Source organism: Diachasma alloeum, unplaced genomic scaffold, assembly GCF_001412515.2.
Source record: "Diachasma alloeum isolate Michigan unplaced genomic scaffold, Dall2.0 Dall_scaffold_00211, whole genome shotgun sequence".
Classification (NCBI taxonomy): domain Eukaryota; kingdom Metazoa; phylum Arthropoda; class Insecta; order Hymenoptera; family Braconidae; genus Diachasma; species Diachasma alloeum.
This window is the reverse complement of record NW_021680376.1, coordinates 1899295-1909578: the sequence shown is the minus strand read 5'-3', so window position 1 is coordinate 1909578 and position 10284 is coordinate 1899295. Positions and strand designations below refer to the sequence as shown.

Here is a 10284-nt window from a genome sequence, read left to right as displayed (position 1 = left end):
AATTCATCTTGTATAAGGCCTAGGAAGTGGAAAAACGCAATCCTGATGTATAAAAATATAACTGCGTGAAACCCACAGTAGTATGAAACTTTAACTGCGTGAAACACACAGTAGTATGAAACTTCAACTGCGTGAAACACACAGTAGTTTGAAACTTCAACTGCGTGAAATACACAGCAGTATGAAAATTCGGCTGCGTGAAACACACAAACTTCACGCATGCGTGGAGTGTATGGAGTGTACGGGAGTGATTCACGCAATGGTGCGAATAGTCACGGCCTTTCTTTATTTTTAAATATGCAGGAATATTTAAGGGTTTTGTTCTCAGAAAGTTTCGAAAATTGTGGGCAAATCGAGGGATCGAAGGGAAGTCCGAGGGTACAAACCTAGAAATTTCTAGAAAATTTGAGTAATCTCTAGAAAATTATAAAACCTCCGACAGTGCATTCTCTTGTCTTCAACTTAGCGTAAGAAGTCCTATTCATTTTGGCATTAAAAATTCACCTGGCGTGGAATCTGTAGCACAAAATACTCGGAGCATTGACGCAGAAAAAATGATCGTATCCGCCTCCTGGAATACGCTCCAACCTCTTCACATTCAGCTCTGTAGGATTTCGGAGATCAAATCTCGTCTTGCGAACAGAGCGAATGGCTCCACTGGGTAATTTCGTTCTCACATCAGAATGCAGCCATTTGTCGGCATTGATGGAGACGACATGTTTGTTCAGCTCTTCGGGGCCCATACCCTATTGATGATCGCAATTGAAAACACATTGTCAGGGACAAAAGTCAAGAGTGAAGCGGTGAAATGAGATCAGTCAATTTTATTTTATGAAATAATTATGGAAAATTGAGTTCAAAATTAATTGATTAAATAATTAATCAGTTAATTGAATGAATTAATTGAATAATTTATTAATTATTTAATTATTATCATTGATAAATTAATTAAGATTATGAGAAATTATGCAGACATCAGTGTTTCAGGGAAAAGAATGTTATTTTTTCCTTGGAAGACAGTGACACCTCTCAATATTTCTCTGGAATTTTTAAATATCATTTTCAAATTTAAAAACTAAAGAGAAAAATGAATTTAATGAAGAATGTTCATTTAGAAGATTTCTAAAAAAAAAACACAGTAAAGCTGCAAAATTCTTCAATTGATTCGAATAGGAATCCAATTAAATTATCTAGCGAATTGGCTACACAATTCTATCGGATTTCTATTGAAATTTTTATTTGTTTCTGGTCTATTTCATCAAAAAATTGCGCAACTTATCGATTTTTCCATAAATCTTATTCTATTATTACATTTTCTATAGAAATTCTTACGCTCAAATCATCTTTTTTCGTTTGATTTTTTCACTGAAAGAGAAGAAAAACAGCGGAAAAAACTTAGAGAAATCAGGCTGAAGGATTTCAGTAGAAAATGTTCCAATAGAAAAATTTGTATGGAAACATGACATTAATTCATTCTACTTTTTTCCCCATAAAATCGTTTCCATTGGACATTTTCATGGCAACAAAACGCCAAAACCAATCGAATGTTTAACAGAAGTCAAAGAGAAATTCAATAGAATTCTCTCGAATTCGCTAGATTTTTCTACAAAATTTTTTCGTGCTCGTGTTCCTCAAAACCTCAACCTAAAATTGAACTGTTTCATGTTTCATTTCACAACGGAGATTGTCCTCACATGCCCGGCGAGATTGAACAGACAGAAGGAGGTAATGTCCACCGGTGTTGGTCTAGTGGAGGTCGCACTGAAGTCAACGAGAAGCTCGTTGTCATCACTCCAGCTGTATTTAACCTGGGTCAGCAGATCACCCGGGTGGAGTTTGTGATTTCTACTCACGTATGACATCACCTATCGTGCAATTAGATCGTGATGATATTCATTAAATCATTACTGAATCATGGTGAAACTCGCCACTTGTTTTCCGAGGATGTAGCCGTCCCAGTTGACGTTGTCGAAGCCAGTGGATTCATGATTAAAACCCCGGACCTGAGGACTGGATTGAATATCGGAGGATAGTCGTCTCGTTACGCGACCCAGGGTCCTCCCTATATGGCGATTTTTCCAGTATCCTCAAAATAAATTTGAAGGTTTCGTTGAAAATAAATTAAAAAAAAAAGTTTTCGTTGAAGATCGTTTTTTGCTCAATAGAGTGATGAATTAAGGATATTCAAGGATCTTTTACAGTTTGGCACAGACTACACTATAGATTCAATCTTTTTCAATCATCAAATTTGGCAATTAAATTTCGTAAGAAAAATTTGAAAAGAAAATCATGAATATTCAGCATCATTTAAATTACATTTCGCACAGAATTATTTATTTTTTTATACAATTTCAATTATTTATTTATAATCTACGTGTTGTTTACAAATAAATCATTGAAATTGTTTAAACTCTCGGAAACCTTGTTCTTGCTTCCGAATGGAAGCTTTATAATTGCGCAAATTCAAGTTTTCGATTTGTTGTGTTATATCGACCCAGTATGATCCAAAAAGTCCGAAAATGGAAATTTTAGGCCTCGCTTGTACGTATTGTTGAGCCCTATCGATCACCATTAGTTGAATTTTAATTAATCAATTGTTTTTTTTTATTTTCGAATTTTTTCGAAAATATCTTGTCCCACAATAACTAAAAAAATTGTTCTGAATTGATGGAATGATGGCTTCAAAAATTTGTTTAGATGTCCTTTTAACCGAGTTCGAAGATGAAGGCGATAGCAATAACCGTTATTCTGATTTATTTGAAAATTAGCAAAAATTGTGTATTTTTTGAAAATCAGAATTTCCGGGATATCTTTGAATATCATACGTCAAATGAATTCAATCATAGCTTAAAATGTTTGTTTTAATGCCATTCAGTCGAAGTTAACAGATGATTACGATAGCTATATTGGTTGATTTGATTTTTATGAAGATTGTTGAAAATTTCGAATTTTTCATGAATTTCCCTGAGAGTGAGCTCTCTGATGGTTTCTTCAAATGTGATGTTTCAACTTCATTCAAGTATGTTTAAATATAATTTTTCTATTAACATTTTATCGAAGGGCTGAAGGGAGAGATAGAACCGTAACAAAGACAATCGGTTGTACAGAAGAAAGGGATAATAAGAATAATGATGATGATAACATTCAACTAAGTTGAAAATTTGACAAAATTAGTTGAAAAGAAATCTTATTCACTTTAATAATATGAAATAAACAATGCATTATACGTGATCGAAGGAAATGAGCAATTTCCCTATTTTATTTTAACCAAGAAATCGATTTCTGGTTAAATTCTGAATATGAATAAATTTGTTAATTCCGAACAAATAATTTTTTATGGCGGAAATTTGAATAATAAGATCCTCGTCAAATCATTGTAAAAGTAGAAAAGCCTTTCACTGGAGAAAAGGTAGCCAAAGTACTTGGATATCCTCAAGATCTTTGAAATCTCAAAATAAGAATTTTGTCCCGGGCGAGAAATTAATCCACAGACAATTTAATTCCAACGATAATATCATCCTCTTTTTCGATAATTACACTACAATCATGATCTCTATTTACCATCAATGTCATCGAACCCCAGCACAACATCACCAAGAATTCCCCTATTATTGGGCACTCGAATCGCCTGAATCCCGGCGCCCCACGTGATCAGCGTCACCGATGCTTTCGTCTTATTAGTCAAGGTATATCTTATTGAATTCCACTCCGTTATAATGATTCTCCTGGATTAATAATTTCTCCATTACCTCTTAACAATTTCAAAGTTCCTATTATCATCGGTGATGATGGGAATCACCCCGAATCCGTCCTCCTCTATGATCGTCCGTTCGGTACTCATCCTTTCGATTCTGGTTCGATAGATTCGTTCAACTAAGAATTTAATGCAAACCCCTTCAATTTATCAGGTTTTCACGCTGAAAACGTGCTCACTGGAAACCATTGGAAAAACATGAAGAACGAAATCGTTCAAACGCTCAATTCAGATCGATGAAAATACGCAGAGGAAAACCTTATAGAATTCAAAACCTCTTCGATCGATTTGAGAAAATTTTTTTGGGAACATGATGACATGAGCGATTCGTTTTTGGCCAATTCTATTGAAAAATTCTGGAGCTTATCAGCGTGTTTCTTCCAATAGAACTTTTTTTTTTTTTTTATGCTTATTTTATATCGCTTCGAGTCTGATGAGACTATATGGCGATTGATCAAGACTTTAAAAATGGTTAGATCTCACCATTCTACCCGGCCAGGAATCGAACCTGGAACCTATCCGTTGTGAGGCAACGGCCTTAACCACTACGCCAGGCCACCGGAATAATTCCAATAGAACTATTGAATATAAAATATTTTATATAAAAAATCAATAGAATACCATTTTTCAATACTACTTATTCTACTAAAACATTTTCAATAGGAATCCTGTTTTCAGTTGAAAAATCTCACAAAAAAGCTGAGAAAATTCTAGTCGAGAAATTTCTGTACAAAATATCTCAACAGAATGAGATCCTAACAAAAAAAATTCTATTGATCAATTCCATCGGAAGCAATGCACAGATAAACCGCGGAATTCTCCAACAGAATCGGCCAAAAATTGGGGCAGCCCTGGACATGCTGAATACCCAACATGAACATCAACGCAAATGAGTTTTTCCACACGCAAATTATGATGTAAACAGCATGTGTCAGCACATTTTCATAAGCCACCTCAATGACTTGGCTAATCTGTGATGTTGGCAGTGAGATAATTGCTGATTGCAATTGCTTATAGTTGACGATGACTTGCAATAAGTGATAGTCTCAGTGTTTTCCGTCGAACGGCACTACCACGACGCACTATCGCTCAGGCTAGAGTCGGTTGATTTCATTTTTCTCAATTCGCGAGTGAATTACAGAGCAGGAGGAAGTGCTGCTGTAATAAAAGTCTAGCTGAAGACCTTCGAGGTTCCAGTCTTATTTCAAACAGGGCGTAAACCCGTCAACATGGTGAACCGTAATCCGGTCATTAAGTATACGAAGATTTTTATCAACAATGAATTTGTCGATGCGGTGAGTGGGAAGACTTTTCCGAGCGTCAATCCGGCTACGGAAACTGTTGTTGCACAGGTTGCTGAAGGTGACAAGGTATGAGGGACGAAATATCGAACGACAATATTTCATATGTTCAAAATCATGATTTTAGATAAATCACATTTTATTGAGCATTCTCAACATTTTATTTTTTACCGGGGGGCTTCGCCCTCTGCTCGCTTTGCTCGCCAAACCCGGGGTGGGGTTGCCCCCCCCCCCGCTCGCTTCGCTCACTCCTCACAATCTTCTTGGGTATGTTAGGGCAATGTTGGCTGCCAACGTTGAGGCAATGTTGCCTACTAACGTTAGGGCAATGTTGAAATCAATGAATCATTCAATTCAATTCAAAATACATCGTCACAGGAATTCCATTCGGAAGCAAATTGCTGATTCATTAGCAAAAATATGTTGACTATGTCGTGACGAAAGCAATTCGGGAATTGTTTAACCTTCGATTGGTCTTGAACTACTTTTCAAAAAATCTGGACATCCGTTTTCTGTCGGAATAATCCGTTTGTGGTGGATCTAGGCTGATGTGAATAAAGCTGTTGAGGCCGCGAAGAAAGCGTTTGAACGAGGGTCAAAATGGAGGAGCATGCCCCCAAGTGGCCGAGGTATCCTTCTCAACAAGGTAAGTCCAGCGTTCAAATTCCAAAGATGCCCAATTGACGAAATTAATTTCATTCAGCTAGCTGATCTGATCGATCGCGACGCGGACCAAATAGCGAGTATCCAAACGCTGGAGAACGGCAAACCCTGGACCCATTCCTTCGGCGAGTGTACAATGACCTCAAGCATTCTGAGATACTACGCTGGTTGGGCTGATAAAATTCACGGCGAAACAGCTGCAACAGGTAGGTGCAATCATCATCAAGGGGTGGCCAAGGTGCCACTTGTGATATTGTAGGTATCCGAGATGATAAAAAATTGTGGTGTTTTCTTCATCAAGACGATAACAGCGTGGTGATGACCAGAAAGGAACCAATAGGCGTTGTTGGACAAATTACACCCTGGAATGGACCGATCGTTCTTCTTGCCTTCAAGTTGGGCCCAGCAGTAGCAGCTGGATGTACCGTCGTTCTTAAACCGGCTGAACAAACGCCATTGTGCACGCTACATGTTGCGGCGTTGATAAAGGAAGCTGGATTCCCACCGGGTGTCATCAACATCGTTCCTGGGTATGGACCTACTGCTGGGGCCGCTGTCTCCGAACATCCGGACATTATGAAAGTCGCTTTCACAGGATCCGTTGAGGTGAGTGATTCCGTCCAAGGAGTACTTCCGTTTTCACGTTGGCAAAGGAATTTGCCTAGTAATTTTAACCATTCCCTTCATTCTTTTCTTCTCGAAAGGTTGGTAAGAAGATTATGGTAGCGTCTGGCAACACAAATCTCAAACGCGTGACTCTGGAGCTCGGCGGGAAGAGCCCTCTTGTTATCTTCGATGATGCTAATGGTAATTTTTCTTCCCTGTCCTGATCCTCCTTCAGAGTCACAAAGTTAACGTTTACATTTCATTTTCACAGTTGATGAAGCTGTTAAAATTGCTCACGACGCGATCTTCACCAACTCCGGTCAAATTTGCATCGCAGCCTCGCGAGTTTTTGTTCAATCAAAAATCCATGATGAATTTGTCAAGAAGTCCAAGGCATTGACACTCAAAAGAAAACTCGGGGATCCTTTTGATCCTGCAACTGAGCAAGGACCACAGGTTGACGATGAGATATTCGAGAGGGTGCTGAGTTACCTCAAAGCGGGGAAAGAGGACGGAGCTACTCTGGAAGTTGGTGGAGAGAGATTTGGAAAAGTTGGCTACTACGTTATGGTAAATTCATACCCCAAAGAGCACAAATTGTCTTCCATTCCTCTCGTTATGTTGACAATTTCAATGAAAATTGTTTTTCAGCCGACGATTTTCTCCAATGTGAAGGACAACATGAGAATTGCGCGAGAGGAAATATTTGGACCTGTACAGTCGATTCTCAAGTTTGATACTATGGAGGAAGTTATCAAACGAGCCAATGACACCACTTATGGTCTCGGCGCTGGAGTTATCACTAATGATATCAATAGGGCTCTCAAATTCTCTCAGGCTGTTGAATCTGGCAATGTTTGGTACGTCGACACGCCATCATCAGTTCATTCGTATACGCAGCAGGGAAATGAAATCTGGAGTTCACTGAATTCATTCGTTCAGTCATTTATTTCCCAATTTCTAATTCATCGTAATCAATTGTTTCCAGGGTTAATCAGTACGCATCGTTATGCCCTCATATACCATTCGGAGGATACAAACAGTCAGGAATTGGACGTGAATTGTAAGTATTTTTCGATTGTTCATTACATTGTATTATCAAGCTCGTGAGTAAATGATCGAATTATACTCTTTGAATTGATTACGCTCATAGAAAAGAATGTTCTTTCATAAAAAAAAATTTCAGGGGTGCCGAGGCGTTGGAGAATTATCTAGAGACAAAATCAATCCACATAAAGTTATCATCTTAGTTGAAAAAAAATTATACCCAAGGTACAACAGTCAACAAATTCACGATGGAGCTCTCGGTGTCTCGTTGAGACTGGAAAAAATAAATGTGAAGAATGTCAATTTTTTCTTTAAATAAATCATTTTGAAATATGCGTGGATGTTTTTACTTTTTTAAACAGTTATCAATTTCTGTGATTAATAAAAATTCATCATCTTTCGTACTACTGCAGATATCGAATTCCTAAAGATTTCTCCATTCTATTGCATACAATTAGAAATTATTCTGCTGCCCGTCCTAGAATAACTCCATTGATAATGACATTGTCATTACGTTGAACTGATAGCGAAATAATTAACAATAACAACAATAAAATCCTTCAATAGTTGCAGAGTAACGTGCCTATCGATCCAGTGTAGTTTTTTATTGCTTCGATTAATCGCAGTTGCACTCACGTTTCGCGGCGTTTATCACGAGTGCAGATACAACGATATCATGACATGAGTAATTTTTGACAGTCACTCCCGTTTTCTCCAAGCAAGCCTATCACAACAGTTTATCGCTTGACTCTTCAAAGATTCTGCATTCGATGCGATTTTTCAAACATCCGCGGAAAAATTATAGATACGTAGAAAGTGTATAAAAGGCGCAGGAGACCACTGCGATTCCAGTCTTATCTGCGACTGTGTTTCGAGGGTATCAGTATGGTGAACCGTAATCCAGTCATCAAATACACCAAGATTTTCATCAACAATGAATTTGTTGATGCTGTGAGTGGGAAGACTTTCCCGAGTATCAATCCAGCTACGGAGACTGTTGTTGGGCAAGTCGCTGAGGGTGACAAGGTGTGGATAGCATTACATTATATTAATCCGATAAAAATTTTCGTCCCCGATTTTTATTCTTTGCAATTTTTTAATGTATTCTGTCAAAATGTGAGGGTAGCAATTGAATTGATGGGTATTCTTCCATTATTTGAAAAAATATAGGGGAAGTTGGGGTAAAACGGATACTTGACTTTTTTTAAAATGCTAATGAGGGGTTGAAATGTTGATAAAATTTAATATATATTTTTTTAATATCAAGAACAATTCTTTTCCTTTGTGACGAGCCTAAACTGAGCTGAATTGATCAATTTGTTTCTGAGTTATGACTAATTTAAACAAAGTCTAAAGTGTCGGTTTTACCCCACCCTCCCCTATCTATTTTAAAACTCCGGAGACATTGAAAAATCGAAATTTTTATTTTCTAGCTGATCACGTATCTCTGTTTTTTTTCCCTTTCTTCCACTGAAATTAGATCGTAGAAAGGGAACATATTGATATTTTTTCGTCATTTAAGAAAAAAATCAGTTTTGAAATTTTTCAGAAAAACAAAAAATCGTTTTCTGTTATTTTCTTGCTGATCATCACTCCCTGCATTTTTCTCATTTCCTCTCAATGAAATCGGATCATGAAGACGAAAAATTGCATTTTCATGATCTGATTTCATTGAGAGAAATTATTATATTGTACTGATATTATTTAACATAAATATCTCTTCATTTGAAAATGAGAAAAACGAAGAAAAATTAAAATTAATAATTAATATTAATATTAATTAATATTAATATTGCGCGAGAGGAAATATTTGGACCTGTACAGTCGATTCTCAAGTTTGATACTATGGAGGAAGTTATCAAACGAGCCAATGATACCACCTATGGTCTCAGCGCTGGAGTTATCACTAATGATATCAATAGGGCTCTCAAATTCGCTCAGGCTGTTGAATCTGGGAATGTTTGGTACGTCGACAAGCCACCATTAGTTGAAGTTATCGAGACTCTTAGATTGTGAAACCAGATTGGTCAATTTCACTTCGAGATAAGTTTTCCCCAAAAATTTATTCATCCAATCATCAATTTCCTAATATGAATAATTAATCATTTTTAGGGTCAATCAGTACGACGCAATTTGCCCTCAAGCACCGTTCGGTGGATGCAAGCAATCGGGAATTGGACGTGAATTGTAAGTAATCTTCAATTATCTAGCCCATTCTATTTTTCAAGGTCACGAATGAGTGGTTGAGTCATAATCTCATTCAATAGTTCCTATGGGAACAGCTCTACGAAGATGATTTTATTTTTTCAGGGGTGAAGAGGCATTGGATAATTATCTGGAGACAAAATCAATCCACATAAAGCTGTCATCATAATCGAACACCACTCACACTCAAAGTACATCTATAAATACACGCTGTGGAAGAACTCATCCCAATTATAGCTGGATTAAAAAATGTTCCACAGTCCATTTTCTGATGAAACATTTCAAATGCAACAATAAACAAGTTGATAATTGCATTCTTTGGGAATGAGTTATTATTGCTAATGAATTAGCAATTTGCTTCTGAATGAATTTTTTTTAGTTGAACTTTTGTTTTACTCTTCTCTTCTTTTTTTTTTCGTAGCATAGTGCTATCATAAATTGAAATGTCATGAAATTTTTTGCATAATATGCACTTTTTCCTGTCAGATTCAATATTAATTTTTTCAATGAATTGTTTATAATCATTCTCATTGCAAACGGCAATACGACCGAGGAGAATCATATGTCCCAATTTATCAGCTGTTAAATTTTCATATTGCAATAAATGATTTGCGAATGTTATAATTCCTATGCTCACTGGATAACATTTTAATCATAATTACAATTCAATTCCTTCTAGAACACACTTTAGAGTGTGAATTTCTGGAA

General features: G+C 36.8%; 3 protein-coding genes across 4 annotated transcripts in view; 1 reads left to right on the top strand and 2 right to left on the bottom strand.

Annotated features, from left to right (window-relative positions):
* Positions 1 to 3841, bottom strand: part of LOC107036771 (aldose 1-epimerase) — a 6163-nt gene extending 2322 nt beyond the window's left edge. Inside the window, exons 1-5 of the mRNA XM_015254915.1 lie at positions 3750 to 3841; positions 3562 to 3692; positions 1929 to 2086; positions 1695 to 1865; positions 505 to 746 (exon numbers count right to left, since the gene is read on the bottom strand). Coding sequence (XP_015110401.1) covers positions 505 to 746; positions 1695 to 1865; positions 1929 to 2086; positions 3562 to 3692; positions 3750 to 3841 — 794 coding nt within the window. The remainder of the gene's footprint in view (positions 1 to 504; positions 747 to 1694; positions 1866 to 1928; positions 2087 to 3561; positions 3693 to 3749) is intronic.
* LOC107036773 (adenylate kinase) overlaps positions 1 to 10284 on the bottom strand; it is an 86969-nt gene that overhangs the window by 75020 nt on the left and 1665 nt on the right. The gene's annotated exons all lie outside the window — the stretch shown is intronic.
* Positions 4810 to 9890, top strand: LOC107036769 (retinal dehydrogenase 1). 2 transcript variants are annotated; one of them, XM_015254912.1, is made up of 10 exons: positions 4810 to 5124; positions 5600 to 5701; positions 5759 to 5924; positions 6020 to 6324; positions 6423 to 6525; positions 6596 to 6894; positions 6976 to 7023; positions 9175 to 9335; positions 9484 to 9558; positions 9682 to 9890. In XM_015254912.1, exons 1-10 carry the CDS (start codon positions 4984 to 4986, stop codon positions 9743 to 9745), a joined length of 1464 nt encoding a protein of 487 aa, XP_015110398.1. In that variant the 5' UTR covers positions 4810 to 4983; the 3' UTR covers positions 9746 to 9890. The 2 variants fall into 2 exon arrangements, with proteins under 2 accessions (XP_015110398.1, XP_015110397.1); XM_015254911.1 differs by lacking the exons at positions 9175 to 9335; positions 9484 to 9558; positions 9682 to 9890 and adding exons at positions 7313 to 7387; positions 7511 to 7706 and having other exon boundaries at positions 6976 to 7184.